Raw genomic sequence first — 20,529 nt, forward strand, 5'->3', positions numbered from 1 at the left:
TTTTTTTTGTGTATGTGTGTGGTGTTTGTGTGTGTGGCAGGGGGTAGGAGGTGGTTTCAAGGTTTAAACCCAGGAGCATTCTACCTCTGAACTATATCCACAGCCCTATTTTTATTTTTATTATTTATTTATTTATTTATTTATTTATTTATTTATTTGTGGTACTGAGGATGAAACCCAGGGGCATTCTACCTTCAAACTCCACCCCCAGTCCTATTTTTATTGTTGTTGTTGTTGCTGCTGCTGTTGTTGTTGTTGTTGTTGTTATTATTATTATTATTATTATTATTATTATTATGCAGTACTAGAGCTAGAACCTAGGGGCATTCTATCTTTGAGCTACACACCCAGCCCTATTTTTAATTATTTATCTTGAAACAGGGTCTCATAGAATTGCAAAGAGCCTCACTAAGTAGCTGAGGCTGTCCCTGAACCACGATCTTCCTGTCTCAGCTTCCCAAATGCTGGGATTACAAGCATGTGCCACCATGTCCGTCTTATTTATTTTATTTTAATTTTTAAAACAGAGTCTCACTGCATGTTGAGACTGGCCTCAAAGCTGTGATCCCTCTGTCTCAGCCTCCCACGTACTGGAATCGCAGGCATGTGACACCACTCTCAGCTGTGACTTTCTTAATGTCACACAGCTAGTAAGTTGCAAATCTGAAATCAAAGTCCGATTCTTCTGGATATGATATCTGTTCCCTTTAACAGGAATACACTCTTCTAGCAAATTCCAGAAGTATGAGAATTACTTTAAAAAATAAAGTCTGTATCTTTCTTTAGATGCAGTTCTTCTAAGAACAGGTAGATGGGCCAAGGCCTCACACCTCTAAGTGTGGTCTCTACCAGCAGCATCACATCACCTGGAGCTTGTGAGAAATGCATAGCCCCAGCAAAACACACACACACACACACACACACACACACACACACACACACACACACATACCTCTTGAGTCTGAATCTGCATTTCCTGTTGGACAACTTCCTGGGGTCTCTTCTCTGCTGAGATCGCATTGAAGCACAAGCCAACCCCAACTCCTGTTGCTGAACTGTGGCAAGCATCCAACCCTCAACCCTCTGTAAATCTATTTCACTTGGGAAAGAACAAACAACAGGAGAGCCGGGCTGAGGGTACTAGAGGGGTAAGAAGGAGAGTAGGAGACGGCTAGCGATGAGGGAGTTTGAAATAATGAAAACAGTAATCACAATAACTGACCTATGAGTCAGCCTCCAGTTTAGACAATTGACATTCTCCCATTTAATTTTTAAAATATCTGTGGAGGCTGGTGTTGTGACCCGGTTTATAGATGGAAAAGCTAAGATCCATAGAAGGTAAACCTCTTGTTCCCCATCCCAGCTGAAGACAGAGAAAGACGGAAGGGAGAGGTCAAGACCTAATGGTGGCTGCCCCAGAACAAGCTTGCTGGGGCCATCTGAGCAGAGCCAACTGCAGGGCCCTCTTCTACCCTGGGTCCCACTTTCTCCCCTGGCCCACTTGGTCCCAAAGTGTGAGGACTGGGTTTCAGGTTACAGCCCAAGCCTGACTAAGAAATACAGAAAGAAGAAAAGAAGTGGAGGCTGCCCATTCCTCCCTGGTATCTGCTAACCACAGACCTGCCACACTCGGGCTGAGGTTTCTAGAATTCTTGGCTTTGTCTCAGCCACTCAGAACAAACGCCACATTGGACTGACTTCCCATGGTTCTGTTTCACAACTTAAAGAAACCCAAGCTTTGCTGGCATCTCAAAGCAGATTCTTCTTATTTTTATTTTTATTTTTTGTCCTAGGGATTGAATCCAGGGGTGTTGTAATGCCTCCAAGATACACCCTCAGCTTTCAATTTTTTTTTTTTTTTTTTGCTAAGTTGCTGGGAGCCTCACTAAGTTTCTGAGGCTGGCCTTGAACCGGTAATTCTCCTGTCTCAGACTCTTAAGTACTGGAATTAAGTGGATTCTGAGCAACATCTTCCAAGTAAAGGCCTGCAGGATGGGTTGCATCCAGTCCAGTCTTAGGTCATTTTAAAGATTTTAAAGAATTAGGCCATCAGAATGGACAAAATTATGTTATGTGCATGCACGAACACATCACAAGAAATTCTACTATTATGTGCAATTATGATTCACCAATAACATTTTTTTAAAAAAGAATTAGGCCTTCAGTATATTTTCAGACTCTGAAGCTTTCTATTCTTATCTACTAGAGGTCTTGATGGCTTCCTCCACAAATCTTTCCAAATAACATTTTCTGGCTGATATTCTGTACCAGAAAATCACTTGGTCAAGGTGGTTTCCTGTTATCTCCGAGGTAGGCATTGTTATACCCATTTTACCCACAAAGAAGCAGAGCCCCGGGTCTCACACGTAGGGAGCAGACAACCCAAGGCGAGAATCAGGGTCTGACTTCCAATCCCAGCTCCCTCCACCCCAGCCTTCCCATCTCTGCCTTCTCTGTGTCATTTTAGACAGGCCACCTTGGATTTCAGCTGCCTGTGTTATACCTAATCTCTCTTTCTTGACCACAAATCCTTGAGAGAAACCCACAGCTGTTCTCCTTTGTACCTAGGCCAGAGACTGGTACCAAGAGAAGGCTCTGTGAGTACCAACTGATTATATATTGGCTAACTCTCAGAAAAAATAACTTAAAAGAAAGCCTTGGGCCAACTCCGACCATCTTCCAAAAGGATGTGTTGTGCTCTGCCTGCCTGGACATGCCGGTCAACAACAACAAAAATCTCAGGCTAGACCAGAGAATGAAGATATTGCGGATAATCTCACAAACAGCCAGAAGAACCCTGGCCATCTCTGGTGTCACATGGCTCTAGAAAAAGGCTGCTTTCTCAGCTGCAAAACATTTCACAAGCCTTAGTTACTGGTGGAGTCCCTAAGTGTGCCACGGAGCCAAGCCAGTTTGCATGCCAGGACTTGGAACAGCTACCCAGAGATGACACGCTGGGCCCCAAAGAGGAGAGGCCTGCAGAGATGGCGGCAGCCCTGCTCAGTGGCTTGGCTCTCAGAGGTGATGTATCATGAGAGGAAGGGGGTTCAGATCCGGGGTGCCCCAGCCATCCAGCTGCAGCTCTCCAACCCTGTTAACTCCACACCATCCTTCTCCGGAACCACTGGCTCAGGACTCTGTGTGTTTGATTTTGCCTATTGTCTGGTCTTGGTGGCCCTCCTCTCCTGCAGCCCTCTCCTTTGCCAGTGAGCCACATCTGTCTGGCCCTTCTCCGGAGAATCTGGTCACCAGCTCTCCTGAGGGTCCAGGATGTGGGGGACACATTCCAACCAGCCATGAGTTCTATCACTCTTGTGGAGCAGAGCAGCCTCAAGCCAAGAAATCATTTTTCTTAAGAACACAAATATTTGGTTTGGGTTTTTTTTTTTTTTTTTTTTTGGTAGTGGGGGTTGAAACCAGCACTCTACCTTCAGGCTACACCCTCATCCCTTTTTAATTTTTTATAAAAATAAAAATCAGGGTCTTGCTAAGTTTTTGAGGACCTTGCTAAGTTGCTAAGGCTGGTCTCTAACCTACGATGCTACTATCTCAGCCTCCCAAGTACTGGAATTACGGGCATGGGCCACCATGCTCAGCAGGCTGTGATTCTTGACTCACTAACCTCCTGATCTACAAAAGTATCCCAAGTGACTCATCTTTGCATTAGGGGCTTAGCGACTCAAACATGAAGCCAAACTTGATTCCAGAAGGAGTAGGGTCGAGTCACCTCTAAAATGGAACCCCAGCTGGGCGTGGTGGCGCACGCTTGTAATCCCCACACTTGGGAGGCGGAGACAAGAAGATCACACAGGTTCTAAGCCAGCCTCGCTGGCTTAAGAGGCCCTGTTTCCAAATAAAAATATAAGATAGGTCTGGGAGTGTAGCCCAGAGGTAGAAGGCCCCTAGGTTCCACCCCCAGTACCACCAAAAAAATAAATAAATAAAAATAAAAATAAATAAATAAAATAAAATTCCCAAAGAGGGAATTGAGAAGGAAGCTGGGCGGCGGGGGTATTAGGGCTCTTGGAAGGGCACCCATCTGCTTCCTCAAGGTGGGCTCTCCTGCGCTTCATGAGAAGAGACCCAGGAACAGAGGGGGCAAAAGGCCAATGATGCTCCCCAGGAATGGGTTGCCCCCCAAACTAAACTAGAATTGGATCAAGTCCCTAGACCTATGACCAGCTTATAGGAAAATAAAGGGGCTGAAGGAGTTGGTTTTTTGGCACCACATAACGCCATCGCAAAGTGGCCAGGGCAGCACGTTCTCCAAATGACTTGCTGGCCCCAATAAAGAAGCGGCAGGAGACACAAAAAAGAGAAACGCTACCCAAGGGAGGTGGCGACCCGGGCAGTGGGAACACCTCGCCCGCATCCGACTTGAGCAAACCAACAGCAAAAAAAAAAAAGCATTTATGACCTACATGAGATGATCGAAGAAATATGAACACAACCCAGTATTTCATGATAAAAAAGGGGTTATCGCTGATCTTTGTAGGCTTGATTATGGCACTCTGTTTTGAGGGAGTCTTTTGGAGTATTTGTTTGCTTGTTTGTAGAGAATCTTTACCTCTTAAGGATCATTCTGGAATTTTTTTTTTTTTTTTTTTTTTTTTTTTTTTTTTTTTTTTTGTGTGTGTGTGTGTGTGTGGTACTGGGGATGGAACCCAGGGCGTTCTACCTCTGAGCTACACCCTAGCCCTATTTTCTATTCTTTGTTTTGTTTTGTTTTGGTGGTACTGGGGATTGAACCCAGAGGCTTTCTACCTCCAGGCTATACTCCCAGACCTATTTTATATTTTATTTGGAAACAGGGTCTCACTAAGTTGCTGAGAGCCTCACTAAGTAGCTGAGGCTGGCTTCGAACCTGCGTGATCCTCCTGTCTCAGCCTCCCAAGAGCAGGGATTACAAGCCTACGCCACCATGCCCGGCTTTCTATTCTTTGTTTTGAAAAAGGGTCTCATTGAGTTGCAAAGGAACTCACTAAGTAGCTGAGGCTGTCTGCGAACCATGATCCTCCTGTCTCGGCCTCCCAAATGCTGGGATTACAAGCGTGCGCCACCACGCCTGGCTTCTTTCTGGAATATCAAAGGATGACATGCTATTTGCTTTAAGCTAAAGCACTAACTGGCAGGTAGAGAAGAAATGAGATTGTGCCCGTGGAGATGACACTGAACTTGGGTGAGGAGGAGATAAATGTTCGTTACATTCTCTCTGCTTTTGTCAAGGTTCAAAATTGTGTAGAGAAAAAATTTTATTGGAAAAAAAGAAAAGAGCAAGGACCATGTTGTTGATTCTGGCTTCAGTCTGACTCTCTGCGCACTCTTAACCTTCTAACTCCTTGAGCCTCAGTTTCCTTGTCCAGAGTCTGTACGGCTCGAGTCCTGGCTTAGCCCCTCACTGGCTGTGTGACCTATAGGTTTAGCTTTTCTGGGCTTGGACTTCCTCGGGGCTCTAATAGGAGTACAGTTCTACCCAGTAGGCTTGTTCTGAGGACTGAGTGCACTAATGGTAAAGGTCCTGGCACACGAGCGCTGCCTATGAGCTTGGCGTCACTCCTGGGGGTGCTGTTGTTACTGCTAGTTTTAACGGGAAGGACTCCATTGGAGGTGTTGTCCTCCTCTCCCGGAGGGAGCAGAGCATCAGAAATGCTTCCCAGCTCTCCCGACAGATGCACTGCTCACCCGATGCCTCCTCCACGGGATGCCCCGTGCAGCAGCCCCACTCCGTTCTCTGGGCTCACCTCCTCCTCCCCCGCCCCACCCCTTCGGGTCCTTGTTCTCTGCAAGCTGCTGTACCTCTAGGCCTGCTCCCAGGCCTCCTCCTTCCTGCCCCAGGTCCTGGAAGGAACTGCCCAGCCCCTGACACCACCACCTCTTACCGTGCCCAGAGGGACCTCAGCGGGTAGGGTTTGAAAGCCCTCTGTGAGTCAGGAAACCGTGGGGTGGGGGAGGAAGTTAGAAAGAACCGGGGCTTCTGAGTACATAATGCCAAACTCGTTGGCGATGGGTGGGCCTGGTGCCAGTCCTCGCTAGGGTTCCAAATTGTATTCTTCTTACAAAAGGGTCATTATGAAGGCGCCGTGACAGGTCTAGAACCACGAGTGGTATGACGTCACAGGGCCCAGGGAATGAATAGGCTTCCCAGCCGTGTCCTCACTGTCCAGGGTCTTGGAGCCCTGCTGGGAGGTGTGGGGAGGCAGGGGACACTCCAGGGAGCCCCGTGACAGTTCCCAGCCGTTCTGCAAAATGGGTTGGTGGGATGGCCCAAGACGTGAGCCAGAACCGCAGAGGCCCCCCTCTCCAAAACTCGGAGTGCAGTCCTTTGGCTAATCTGGCACGCCTGCGCCCTCCTCCTGGAAGAGCAGCGCCCCTCCCCACTGCCTGCCTCTGCATTTTCCTTGCGGGTCATTTCTGTCACGCCAGATGGGAGAGGTCGTGCTTCCTGAGTAGGCAGGTATAGACGGGTAGAGCAGCCAGGCTCACGTCTACTTCTGTGATCACCCAACTCGCTGGCTCCATGCTCATCTCTCCATAAAATGAAGAGACTGAAGTCAAAGGTTGTTTAAAAGTCTCTTCCAGTTGCGAGGTTCTGCTGTGTGTGACGAGGGCGTACAGTACTATCTTCTCCATCATGGCTGGAAGAATATGTTCCCTGACTGCACCCCAGGGAGCTGGCCCTCCCCTCCTCTCTTATCCCTCCTCCTCTCTCTCTCTTCTCTCTCTCTCTTCTCTCTCTCTCTCCCTCCCTCTCTCTCTCTTTTCTCTCTCTCTCCCTCCCTCTCTCTCTCTTTTCTCTCTCTCCTCTCTCTCTCCCTCTCTCTCTCCCTCTCTCTTCTCTCTCTTCTCTCTCTCCTCTCTCCCTCCCTCTCTCTCTCTCTCTCTCTCTCTCCCTCCCTCTGTCACACACACACATACACACACACACACACACACACACACACACACACACACACACGTCCTTTAAAACCAGTAAGAATGTGAAGTTTAGGTTCAGGTAGCCCATTTTCCCTGGTAGCTCTGAAGTCCACTGGTTTGCATGTTGCCTACATGTTTCCAAATGGAAGTGTAGCGATTCCCGTGAACATATTGAAAACATTACCAAATAATCTCCGCAGTCTCTTTCACCACTGGGTTCAGCCCTGAAACCAACAAAACGCTCACGGAGCAGACTCAGGGTCTCCTGCACTTTGAGGGTGTAGGAAGGAGATGTTGGAACGTCAATTCACGTTTATTTTTATCACATTTCTTTAAACTTTCTATTTCTTGCATGGGCTTTCCGGTCCTCAAACCATATGGGTATAACAAGATCTGCATGTCATTTATAAATGTGCCTATAATGGAAAGCCAGGCTCAAGAAGAGTTGGCAAATGGGCTGCATGACCAAAAATGTTCAGAGCCTTCACCACAGACCATCTCCCAAGGCGGGAGAAGGTTACAGGGTTGGGTGTGGCCGCAGCCAAAGAGACCAGGAGGATCCCAGGCAACCTTCGTCCAAGGCCACACCGGCCATGAGACCTATGGCTCCCCAGGGCTTCGGTCACACCCTCGGTCATGACCTGTGGTGTCCACATCTTCCTGGAGTTCTCATCAGTGGGGCTCTTTTTGGCCATATGAATATGGGTTCTCACCACAGGAACCCTCTTTCTTTCCAGAACAGTTGCGGCTGGCCCTCAAGGATCCTATGAATTTTGAAGACAGAGGTCTGGCTCTTTCTAGATCCCTCTGGGATTCATTTGCTATATCTGACCAGATGCATTTGTTATTTAGCTTGAAAAATATGAGCTTGATCTTTATATAAATGACTGATAGACATATCATAGGTAGCTTAGATACAGAGATATACAATAAAGAAAAAAAGAAAGAACTGGCTTTCTGGAGGACCCTGAAGGAAGCCGCAATCTCGACCCCCTTACTGGTAGAGGACCTAGAGATACAGGCTGCTGGAGTAAAATAAGCTGGTAGAAAGTAGGCTGCTGGTTTTTTTGTTTGTTTGTTTTGTGTGGGGTTTCTTTTTTGGTTTTTTTTTTTTTTTTTTTTTTTTTTTTGGTGGTACTGGGAGTGGAACCCAGGGGCTTTCTACCTCTGGGCTATACTCCCAAACCTATTTTATATTTTATTTAGAAACAGGGTCTCGCTAAGTTGCTGAGAGCCTCACTAAGTAGCTGAGGCTGGCTTCGAACCTGTGCAATCTTCCTGTCTCAGCCTCCCAAGCGTGGGGATTACAAGCGTGCACCACCACACCTGGCATTAGACTGTTGTTTTATGGGCGGCTCACTCTGCAGCCACGCTGGACGCAGACGGTGCCTTGGCGAGGGCAGAAGGGCCCTGGCTACTCACCCACACACTGATTGCCTTCGTCCATCTGGTATCCGAAGCGGCAGACGAGAGGCCTCGAAACTGTGGGGTAGTTTGAAGACGAAACCGGTGGGGCAGCTGCCGGGTAAGGACCTGAGTAGGGGGTCGAATAGGGACTCGAGTAGGGCCCTCGATACACCGGATTTGTCCGAGGAATGCATAAATACCCGCCATTTTGGTTAACACACATCATGTCTCCTCGGCAGGCCTCAGGGATGGTCCGGCATTCGTCAATATCTGCGAGGGCCACAAAGAGGCCAAGCGTTAGTGGCCCCAGCCACACTGTTCATAGCACATTAAAAAAATTAACAAATATGTACATTATGATGTGAGACTATAATGCACCAATAAAAGCACACGGATACATCTTAAAGAAAAAGAAGGGGAGGCTTGGGGAAGGAAACAAACCAAATGATATTATATGCACATGTAAGCATATCACTAGAAATCTCACGATCATGTATAATTACACCACACCAATAAAAACATTTGAATATATATATACATACATATACATATGTGTGTGTGTGTGTGTGTGTGTGTGTGTGGTGTGTAGTACTAAGGTGTTAAACCCAGAGGCATTCTACCTCTGAGCTATACCCCAGCCTTATATTATTTATTTATTTATTTATTTAGGTACTGGGGTGGAACCCAGAGGCTTTCTACCTCCGGGCTATACTCCCAGACATATTTTATACTTTATTTGGAAACAGGGTCTCACTAAGTTGCTGAGAGCCTCACTAAGTAGCTGAGGCTGGCTTTGAACCTGTAGGATCAGCCTCTCAAGTGCTGGGATTGCTAGCGTGCGCCACCACGCCCGGCTACCTTATTTTATTTTTGAAACAGGGTCTTGCTAAGTTGCTGAGAATCTCGTAGTTGCTGAGGCTGCCCTCAAATCTTCGATTTTCCTGTCTCAGCCTCCCAAGTACCGGGATTACAGGTGCGCACCACTGTGAGCAGCTACATGGCACGTATTTTAGCAGTGCTTTGTAGCAAGAGAGAACCCTCGAACACACCTGCTCAGCATCTGTCCCAGCTGCGCTCTGGCTTATCCCAGCGGTTGGCTGAATTGAGTCAGATCATGATTTAAACCACAGCCACAAGAACCTGTACCCTCGATCGCTTCATACTCTGCTTTAACTTGAAAACCAAGTAAATGTGTTTTTCTAATCTTACACGACTACAACAAATGGAAAACACCCTCAGTTATCATAAATGGAAGGTGTCAGTAAAAATAAACATGTGACCATTAAAATAAAGCGTGCTTATCAGTGGATGTAAAACACCAGGTACTCTCACCCACACAAACTTCACTCTGAAAACATGGGGATGGGCCTAGGAGTTGTTTCACGGCTATTCCAGATAGCAGCTGGGCAGGGGAGGAAGATCTTCGTATTAAGAAAGTCAAGGCAAAGCCAGGCATGGTGGCAGTTGCCTATAATCCCAGTATCTGGGAGGCAGAGACAGGAGGATTGTAGGTTCGAAACCAGCCTCAGCAACTTAGTGAGGCCTTCAGCAATTTAGTGAAACCTGGTTTAAAAAATAAAAAAATAAAACGGGGCTGGGGATGTAGCCCAGAGGTAGGAAGCCCTGGTTCAATTCCCAGTACTGCAAAGAAAGGGAAGGAAGGAAGGGAGAGAGAAAAGAAAGGAAGGAAGAAGGAAGGATGGATGAAAGGGACAAGGTTCTGCTGAGAGCTAGTGACTTGCAAGAAAGCCAAGCTTTATTTTGCTTTTTTTTTTTTTTCTGGTAATGAAGATTGAACCCAGGAGCATTCTACCCCTGAGCTACACCCCCAATCCTTTTGTCTCAGCCTCCCAAGTCCTGGGATCACAGGTGTGTGCCCCCATGCTCAGCAAAGCCTTATTTTACAGTCAGCTCACACTGTGCCAACAAACAGAGCCACTTCCAGTCCAGCTGGCACTCAGCTTGCTGTCCCTAGAAAGAGTGACAGGGTGTCTAAGAAATCAGCCCGCAACCGGGCATGGTGGCGCACACTTATAATCCCAGCATTTGGGAGGCTGAGACAGGAGGATTGTGGTTCGCTGACAGCCTCAGCCGCTTAGTGAGGCCCTTTGCAACTCAGTGAGATCCTGTTTCAAAATAAAGAATAGGCCAGGCATGGTGGCACACACTTGTAATCCCAGCCCTTGGGAGGATGAGACAGGAGGACCGTACAGGTTTGAAGCCAGCCTCAGCTACTTAGTGAGACCCTGGTTCCAAATAAAGTATAAAATATGTCTGAAAGTATAGCCTGGTGGTAGAAAAGCCCCTGGGTTCCACCCCCAGTACCACAAAAAAAGAAAGAATAAAAAATAAGGCTGGGGTGTAGCTCGGAGGTAGAATGCCCCTGGATTCCATCCCCAGTACCACACACACAAAAAAAGAAGAAGAAAGAGGAGGAAGAGGAGGAGGAGGAGGAGGAGGAGGAGGAGGAGGAGGAGGAGGAGGAAGAAGAAGAAGAAGAAGAAGAAGAAGAAGAAGAAGAAGAAGAAGAAGAAGAAGAAGAAGAAGAGGAGGAGGAAGAAGGAGGAGGAGGAAGAGGAGGAGAAGAAGAAGGAGGAGGAGGAGAAGAAATAATAATCAGCCTTGTAGGGAGAGGCCCGGGGAGCCTGGATTCTGGCTCCGTGAGCAGCAGGCCTGGCTGCACAAGCTAGGCCCTGTGGCCAGGCTTGGAGCACGAGCAGAAGCTAAGGCGTCCGGGCGTAGGAAGGGTGTTAAGAGTACGTGGCTGTATGAGGGGAAGGCAGCCCTCATCCTGCTACACCGCAACATCATACTTAGCGTTTTAATTCTAATTGATTTACGTCAAATCAGTTGACTTTGCTGAGCTCACATCAGCTGAGAAGAGGAGGAGGATTGTCTGGAGAGATGCCACCACAGAAAAAGAAGAGACTCGCAGCTCGAGGGGCACCTGGCTCGTGCATTGGTCCTGAGGACAGAAGAGGGGCCGCCAGCCAAGGAGCAAGGGCAGCTTCTAGAAATGACCTTCTGGGAGGACCTCGGCTGACACCAGCAAGGAAACGGGACCTCAGTCCTACACCTGCAGGGGAAGGATTCTGCCAGCAAACCTGAGCAAGGGAATGGGGACTCCCCGGAGCCCCAGGAACGGAGCAGGCCTGTGGACACTGGATTCTGGGCAGGGAGACCCAAGCTGGGCTCAGGAGTATAGAACTTGGAGGGCATAAATTTGAGTGTTTTTATTATTATTATTATTATTATTATTATTATTATTTATGGGTCTGGGGATAGAACCCAGGGGCATTTGAGCTCTGAGCTACACCCCCTGCCCTATTTTTTATTCTTTGTTTTGAAACAGGGTCTCACTAAGTTGCAAAGTGCCTCACGAAATAGCTGAGGCTGGCCGAGAACCGCGATCCTCCGGTCTCAGCCTCCCGAATGCTGGGATTACAAGTGTGTGCCACCATGCCCGGCTAAATTTGAGCGTTTGAAGTACTGCCTTCGTGGTAACTCGTTGCAGTCACCCAAGGACACCACTACCATGGGAAGCCCCGGAGGCCGGGAGCATTCCTTGACTCCTCCAAGTGCTTGGCACCGTGCTCAGCACATGGAAGGTGACCAGCAAAAGGGGTGCTGGCCTCCATCATTGCGTATCAGCGCCTTCTCCCACAGGCGAGGAATAAAGATGATGATACTGAGCACGGCTAGAAGAAATGGCCCCATGGCTGGGCTGCCACCAAACGTCCCACCCGAGCTGCAGTGGCGCGTACCTAAGCACTGTCCTGTGGGGCGATCCAGGTCAAAGCCGTTGGTGCACTGTTGCTGCAGAGAAGGAGCGAGAGAAACAGGTCATTATACTTATTTCTCTTTACTCTAAGCATTATGGCTGCATCGCAGAACATTCAGGAAATGGAGGAAAGAAAAAAAAGACATTGGTAAAATCAACACCTGCTGCAAAACAATAATACTAACAACAATAATATTAATCTAAACACCTATGCTATGAGTCCTTTTTGTTTTTAAAATTTTTCTTATAATCATTACTTTTTTTAGGGGGGATACTGGGGATTGAGCTCAGATGCCTTCTACCTCTGAGCTACACCCCCAGCCCTATTTTATTTATTTGTTTTTTTTCTGAAACCGAGTCTCACTAAGCTGCTGAGGGTCCCACTCAGTTGCTGAGGCTGGTCTCAAACCCGTGATCCTCCTGTCTCAGTCTGCCAAGTCCCGGGATTACAGGTGTGCATCTCCACCTAGCTTAGCATTAGTTTTTAAACGCTCTGCAGCAGCACCCCTCACAGCCACCACTTTTAGCAGAGGGTTACAGCCCTTTAATGCTCCAGCTGCGAAGAGCAGTATGGACCATGGTAGGTGAGTCATTTCAAGGACAATGACTTTCCTTTAGGTGTCATTTAAGTTCTCCTTCCTAGAGTCCAATATCCTTTGTCTCCCATGAAATTCTCTCCCTGATTCTTAGTCTGGTACATAGAATAAAAGCTACACAGTGGCATCGTAGCAGCTCTCCAAGACAAGCAAGGACAGGGCCATTCCTCCATTTCCGTCTCAGCAAGACAATTACATAAAGATGCTACCAGCAAGATATGTGTCTCCACGATCCCAGAGGGCTGGGGGTCTTACACACAACGTGAGCTGTAACTTTATGCACTTAGGAAACCGGGCTGGGCACAGTTAGAGAGCCCTTCCGGAAGCCCCTGGGGCCTGGCACTTTAGAGGGACAAGCCACAGAGGTGACTTTTGACTCCAGGAGCTGGGCCTCCCGGAGCTGTGGGCTGCTTCGAGGAGAGGCTGGATTTGGCCTGCACTCCTGGACAGGGTTGGGTGCGCTAGGGGCTTGGGGCACAGGAGACGGAACAGGAAGGAGACCCCGTCCAGCCCTGCGCTCCCACTCGGCTGTTCTCCCTGGCTTCAGAGTCTCACTGCAGCCCCACTCGCTGCCTCAGTTCCCCACCTAGAAACCAGGGATGCTAGAACTCACTTCTAAGAGCTTAGAAAATTTAAACACGTTAATATACGTGAAGTATCGAAACCGTGGGGAACACAGTCCTGTGACTCCTGCATCTCCCTAGATGTCTTCAGCTGCACTCCACGAGGCTGGACGAGAAGACATGAGGGTCCTTTAGAGATCTAGAATTCTTTGTTTTTTTCTTAAGACTTTCTCCATCCCAAACTATCTGACTTTGCTTTGTTTTTTTTTTTTTTTGGTTTTGTTTTTGTGGTCCTGGGGATGGAACCCAGGGGCCTCTGCCTCCGGGCTATGCTCTCGAACTTTATATTTTATTTTGAAACAGGGTCTCACTAAGTTGCTGAATGCCCCACTAAGTAGCTGAGGCTGGCTTCGAACCTGTGTGATCCTCCTGTCACCACCTCCCAAGGACTGGGATTACAAGCGTGCGCCACCACGCCCAGCTTTTTTTTTTTTTTTTTTTTTTTTTTTTTGGTGGTACTGGGGTTCCTGGAAGCCCTTCTACCTCCGGGCTACACTCCCAGACCTATTTTTACATTTTTATTTGGAAACAGGGTCTCCTAAACCAGTGCTCGTGGCTGGCTTCGAACCTGCGCGATCCTCCTGTCTCTGCCTCCCAAGCGCGGGGATTACAAGCTTGCGCCACCACGCCCGGCGTCTTTTTTCTTTTTTTAATGATGCTGAGGATCGAACCCAGGATCTTGCACGTGCTGGGCAAACACTCTACCACTGAGCTACACCCTGGGACCTGCTTCAAAATTTTAACATGAAGGGGAAGATTATTCCCTTCCCTGCCTGCCCCGCTGCCCTGCTCTGAGATGGGGCTTCTCATTTCTTTCCCAAGCAGAGGGGCCTGAATTTTGAGGGGGAGTCTGCCTGCGTTGCTCTGGAACTGGAGCAGTGGGGCCATCCCTCCCTCCCTGGCTTTGCGCCCTGAGCCTAAGCCCGGCCCCCTTGCACTCCTCCCAGGGGGCCCAGCTAAGGGTGCCCTGGCACCTTGGGTCTGGAGCTGAATACCTACACACTGCGTGTGGGATGCTCGGGAACCTTCCGTTCCTTCTCTTCCCTCCCCCAGCAGGGACAGACACAGACCCGCAGGACCATACGCAGGTACCGCGGGATTCTGTCATCCGGAGACGCTCCGGCACACTTAAATTTTCAGATACATCGAGGCTCCCCGAGGGACACCCACGAGGCCGCGTCACCTGACTTAAGCAGTGTTGGACTGGGAGTCAGGACACTGAGTCACAATTCCAGCCCTGCCGCTCACCGACTTCATCACCGGGGCCGGGCTCGGTTTCTCTGAGCCTCAGTAATAATCCATTTGGAAGAGCTCTGACTAGGTAGACTGTCAAGCCCCTCCCCGGCCACAAACCTAGGATTCAAGAAGGCATGCTGGATTCCCAAGCCCTAGTTTTCTTTAACACATTTCTGGAAAACTTAAACACTATTTTACTTAAAACAGAAACATACCTGTGCATTCCCAGGATGGGGAAGACAGAGAGCCAGAAAGGTCACAGTGAGGATCCTGAGGAGGGAGAGAAATTGGATGTAAGAACCAGTTTCTCCAGGCCACCGGGCCCGTGAGCACACGCGGCCACACGCTCACTTATTTGCATTTATTTATTTTGGTACTGGAGATCAAATAAGTGGATGAGAGTCTGGCAAAGTAGCTGAGGCTGGCCCCAAACCTGCTAGCCTCCTGCCTCAGCCTCCTAAGTACTGGGATTACAGGTGTGCGCCACCAGGCCTGGACCCTCAGGCCGCCACGCGTTTATAACGGTGATTCCCACCAGTGCCCTGGTGGAGACAGGTGAACTCCGGAGAGTTCACCTCTTCTACTTTACATATCAGGAAAAGTGTGTGTGTGTGTGTGTGTGTGTGTGTGTGTGTGTGTGTGTGTGTGTGTTTACTAGGGATTGAACTCGGGCGTTCTACCTCTGAGCTACACCACAGCCTTATTTTATTTTATTTTATTTTTTTGAAATAAAGGGTCTCACTAAGTTGTAGAGAGCCCCACTAAGTAGCTGAGAACCAGCAATCCTCCTGTCTCAGCCTTCCCAAGTACTGGGATCACAAGTGCACCACCTTGCCTGGCTTAGATCACACTTTTTTTTTTTTTTTCAGTACTAGGGATGGAACTCTGAGAAATTCTACCTCAAAGCTACACCCTCAGCCCTATTGTTTATTCTTTATCTTGAAACAGGGTCTCACTGCATTGCAAAGGGCCTCGTTAAGTAGCTGAGGTTGGCTGTGAACCGCCACCCTCCTGTCTCAGCTTCCCAAATGCTGGGATTACAAGTGTGCAATACCACGCCCCGCTAGATCACACTTTTTAATGAGATTTTTATGCTTAAAAAAAAGCCAGAATCCTATCACCGTGGGACTCCTAATGCACCGACCTTCATCTTTCATCCTATGCAAGGAGATCTGCCTGTATTTTTCTTCTGAAATGATTGTGGAGAGTACAAGCCATCACACCCTCATGCCATAGACAGAGAGGACAGTGGGACCCGAGGCGCCCTGTGTCCACTAAAGAAACGGGCCACGGGAAGGCACTTAGAGCCTTGAGCCCTCCGTCCACACAGGTGAACACGCCCAGTCAATGGATGGGCTCACTGGCCCAGCTCCCAGCGTCAGCCTAGAGTGCGTGGCCGAAGCCCTTGAGGAGGGGGGGGTGAGGGACCAGTGCAGCCCCAAAGAAGGACTCAGGAAGGAAGAGAGGAACCGTGGGTCAGCCAGCAGTGCCACCCAAGGCCAAGAAGGCTCCTGAGCTTGCTAGCCATTCAGCCCTCCGCCACACCCAGGCTTGCTTCGCATAAAACTGTGGTCACCAATATCGCTTATATTTATTTTTATTTATTTTTTGTGTTACTGGGGATGGAATCCACGGGCATTCTACCTCTGAGCTACCCTCCCAGCCCTATTTTTTTTTTTTATTTGAAACAGGGTCTCACTGAGTTGCAAAGGGCCTCACTAAGTAGCTGAGGCTGCCTGTGAACTGCGATCCTCCTTTCTCAGCCTCCCAAATGCTGGGATTACAAGCGTGTGCCACCACGCCCGGCTTCGATATGTGCTTAGTTTTTATTTATCAATTTATTAATTTATTAATTTTTGTAGTACTGAGGATTGAACTGACAGACATCATTCTTTCTCTGAGCTACACCCCCAGCCCTCTGTTTTTAAAATTTATTTAGAAACAGGGTCTTGATAAGTTGTGGAAGGCCTTGCTAAGTTGCTAAGGCTAGCCTTGAATCTGTGATCCTCCTGTCTCAGCCTCTCAAGTTCTGGGATTATAGGCCCCTGGGTTCCATCCTGAGTACTACAAAAAAGAAAGAAAAAAAAAGAGAGAGAGAGAAAGACGTGTGCCTCCTCACATCCATTAGGAGGAATAAATAAAAAGAACAGGTGATGTTGAAGCTGGGAAGAAATTGGCAGCCTGTGCACTGCTGGGGGACGTAAAACTGGTGCAGCCACTGTGGGAAACCGTGTGACGGTCCCTCCCGAATTAAACATAAGATCGCACATGAGCCAGCAAGTTCAGTCCAGTATGAACCTAGAAGAACGGCAAAAGGGACTGGAACAACACTTGTACACCCACGTTCACAGAGGCTTTATTCACCAAAAGGTGGACACAATCCAATGTCCATGGATAGATGAATGGCTAAACAAATGTGTATATGTGTGTATATATGTGTGTACATATGTGTGTACATGTATATGTATACATATATGTGTGTATATTTATGAGTGTATGTATATATACATGTATGTGCAAGGGAATATTATTCAGACTTAAAAAGAAAGGAAATTTTGAAACATGATACATTGGCGGACCTTGGGGATATTAAGCTAACCAAAATATGCCATTCACAAAAAAGGTCAGATACTGTAGAATTCCATTTACATGAGGTACCCAGAGTTGTCAAACTCATAGAAACAGAACGTAGGATGCTGGATGCCAGGGGCTGGGGTTTTGCAATATGGAAAGAGTTTCGGAGATTTGGAGTACAGCACAGAAGAGGCACGTAATATTGCTGCTGAACTGGACATTTAAACATGGTTAAGACATCTTGGGGAGGTGACACAGGAGGACCGCAGGTTCAAGGCCAGCTCCCGCAACTTAGTGAGACTCTTAGCAGCCTAGCAAGACCCTGTTTCCTAAAAATAAAAAAAGGGTATAGCTTGGAGGTAGAATGTCCCTGGGTTCAGTTCCCTAGTACCCCATGCACCCATATACACACACACAGTTAAGATGGAAAAAATACATTCATGCAGATGCATGGCTTTTAAGTACTGTCATGATTCAATTCAATAATGATTTATCTGAACTAGAGCTCGCACTAGGGAGAGTCAGAGACGCTTCAGCGCTGTGACCCTGCCGAGCGCCTCCCTCCTGAGTTGGCGGGGAGCCCCAGGAACCCACGTCTCCACACTTTAGTAAGGGCACCGACAGAAACACCTCTGGGGTGCCGTGAGAGCCAGGCTGGGGACCGGGCCAGGGGAGCCTGGGAAAGGGTCCTGGGGAGAGTGGTCACAAAGGCTTCTTCAGATGGGCAGAGACCTGGGGACCCGGCCGGCCTTACGGCCTGTTACAGTGCCAGCAGCACTTGCCCCCTCACCCCGGCCCCCGGCTTAAAGAATGAGTGTCCAGCAGTTCCCAAAGCTCACTCTCATCCCTGGTCCTGTGAAGCAGCAAGCCCGGGCACTCAGGCGGCCCAGAATTAAGGCGCCATGCCAAGGGAACAGAGCCTGCCAAGCTAGGCAGTGCAAGCCCACTTCCCTCGTCTAGCCCCCGATCCAAAGAATAAACACCCCGAGTGCCCACAAGCTTCCATTTCATCTGAGCGCCTGTGCGTGCCAGGGTCTAGAACTCTGGAGACAGCGCTGACCTAACAAAGCACAGAGCCAAATCCTAGGGCTTTTTTTGATATTTGCTATGGCCAGATTTATATCTGGAAGGAATGAAAGAACAATAACAAATTTACTTTCCAGTCTGTATATTATGAATTTCAATGTTTTCCTGTTTCTTTGCATGAAGTTTCCTTTCGGGTGGTTATAAAACCCTGTCTCGTTTATGTTGGAGACAGAACAGGCTGACTGCATGCAGTGAACTTCAAGAGGCTGTGGAAGGCGTGCTTTCCCCGCCTCTCCCCTGTGTCGGCTGCCCGTTCCCTTTGGCTGGAGGCTACAGGCAGCCCCAGGACCGTCCAACCCAAGCCCAGCCTCCTGAGAGAGCGGCAGCGGCCCCGGGGCCAAATAAGCTCCAGGCTAACGGAGAGGCTTCCAAATTGAAATAAAAGCATCACGGCTTCACAGCGTCACAACTAGCTGCACCTTGTCAGGAGAAACACACACACACACACACACACACACACACCCCTAGAAAATCCCCAAAGTGAGCTAAGAACAGTTAACACCAGAGAGGGAAGAGGAGGTGATGCTCCAGACAGGTCCCTGGAACCTGCGGAATCAGGTGGGTCCACCCATTCCGGGCACCGTCCCAAATATAAGGAAAGCTGTGCAGACCACCAGACATCAGGACTGTCTGTCATTGGAATGCTGGCCCCCCATCCCGAGTGACATCACCGCTTAGTTTTCTGCATGCGTGTACACACACACACACACACACACACACACACACACACACACACACACACACACGGCTCATTTACAGAAAGCAGTTACGTTTTCAAGCCTTGGACAGGTAAACACCGCGCAGATATGTCTAGATAAAGTTCTGCCCGGCTGAAGGATCACTCGCCCGGAATTGCAATTTCCGCGGAGAATAGCAAAACATTCGCTTACATGTGTTCCTGTCTGCAGTTCCCACCTTTCATTGGCTTGAAACTTCTGGGTCCCATGCCCTTTGTGGAACCCGCACGGGCGCAGAGCAGACCCAGCCGCGAGGCTCAGCAGCCGCCAAGCAACTGCGGGCGCACTAGTTCCCGAGCTCCCGAATTTCAAGAAATAGATGTCACCGTTAAAAAAAAAAAAAAAAAAAGAAAGAAAGAAAGAAAGAAAAAAGAAAGAAAGAGAGAAAAGAAAGAACTGCACCCAAAGTTGCTGCCCTTTCCAAGGAGGAGAAGCGAGGTCTCTGCTTGCGGTCCTCTCTCAAAGGCTAACCTCTGCAACTGGGAGGACACCCCACCCCCAAAGGCGGCTGCAAGATGGACTTCCAGGGGCGCAGCTCTTCACGGTCCACAGTCTCGGCATCCCTGGCGCACGCCTTTCCGCCCCTGCCCGGCCGGCCCGGGCGCAGCACCTACCTCCCGAGTCCTGGCATGTCCGAGGCGGCGAGGGCGGCGAGCGCGGGCAGAGCGCGGGCGCCGGAGCCGGGTGCAGAGGCCTCCAGCACCTGGTTTCGCTTAAGCCCTCTTCAGTAATTCAGCATTAAACCAATTGGCGCAGGAATGTTAAAAATGAACACTTCATTTTCTAAGTATGTTAAACAATGCAAATGGGGGCCTCCGTCCGGACACAGCTGGTTCCGATTACAGCGCTCACCCACTGGCTAGACGCCGCCGCACAACAATCTCGGGGCGCCTGCCAGGCCGGGCTCGGGGGCGGGGATGCGGGGCAGACCCGCTCCCTCCCCCCGCCCGCCCCGGCGGGGCTGGCCGCGACGCCCAGCTGGGGGCGAGGGTGCGAGGGGGTGCGGAGAGGCGCGGGGACCCCGTGTCACCCCCAGACCCCGCCTCAGGGAGGACACCCTGCCTCCCCGTCCCGCGCCCCTGGTGCCCCCGGCGTCTTCTTGCCTTAATTAAAAAGCGTCCCTGGGCTTGAAAGCGATTGTGACAAGTGGAAAGGGGGTTTGAAAAAGACGAAGGGGAGATTCAGATTGATGGATGGCGGCACCCAAGTCTCCTCCTAAGCCGTTTGCAAGCACCCTACGGGTAGTTTCGAACTATTCCCTCTTTTACTTTCTCTCTTCCTTTTTATTTTATTTTATTTTTTAACTTTGGAACTCTTTTGTCAAATAAAACCATACCAGACACTATTCTAAGCCAGAGGTTGTGGCACATGCTTTTAATCCCACTACTTAGGAGGCGGAGACAGGAAAATCACAGGTTCGAGGCCAGTTTCATTCAGCAACTTAGTGAAGTCCTGTTTCAAAAGAAAAAAGAAAAAAGAAAAAAGGGCATACATGTAACTTGGAGGTAGAACACCCCTAGGTTCAATCCCCAGTATGAGAAAGAAAGGAAGAAAGAAAGAAAGAAAAAAGAAAG

The 20,529-nt window shown here is 49.0% G+C and overlaps 1 protein-coding gene across 7 annotated transcripts in view; it reads right to left on the reverse strand.

Moving 5' to 3' along the window:
* Nucleotides 1-19,586, reverse strand: part of FBLN5 (fibulin 5) — a gene marked incomplete at both ends in the record, with an annotated part of 80,730 nt that extends 61,144 nt beyond the window's left edge. For 2 of the 7 annotated variants that reach the window (XM_080706895.1, XM_080706893.1), the window contains 4 exons: nucleotides 8,338-8,592; nucleotides 12,087-12,138; nucleotides 14,777-14,828; nucleotides 19,109-19,164. In XM_080706895.1, the coding sequence (XP_080563021.1) occupies nucleotides 8,338-8,592; nucleotides 12,087-12,138; nucleotides 14,777-14,828; nucleotides 19,109-19,164 (415 nt within the window). Of the gene's footprint in view, nucleotides 1-8,337; nucleotides 8,593-12,086; nucleotides 12,139-14,773; nucleotides 14,829-19,108; nucleotides 19,165-19,569 lie in introns of those variants that run through there. The other 5 variants (XM_080706894.1, XM_080706892.1, XM_080706896.1 and 2 more) reach the window with 4 other exon arrangements.
* Nucleotides 19,587-20,529: the final 943 nt, after the last annotated feature.

The sequence above is a fragment of the Muscardinus avellanarius genome (assembly GCF_963383645.1).
Source record: "Muscardinus avellanarius genome assembly, chromosome: 12".
Classification (NCBI taxonomy): domain Eukaryota; kingdom Metazoa; phylum Chordata; class Mammalia; order Rodentia; family Gliridae; genus Muscardinus; species Muscardinus avellanarius.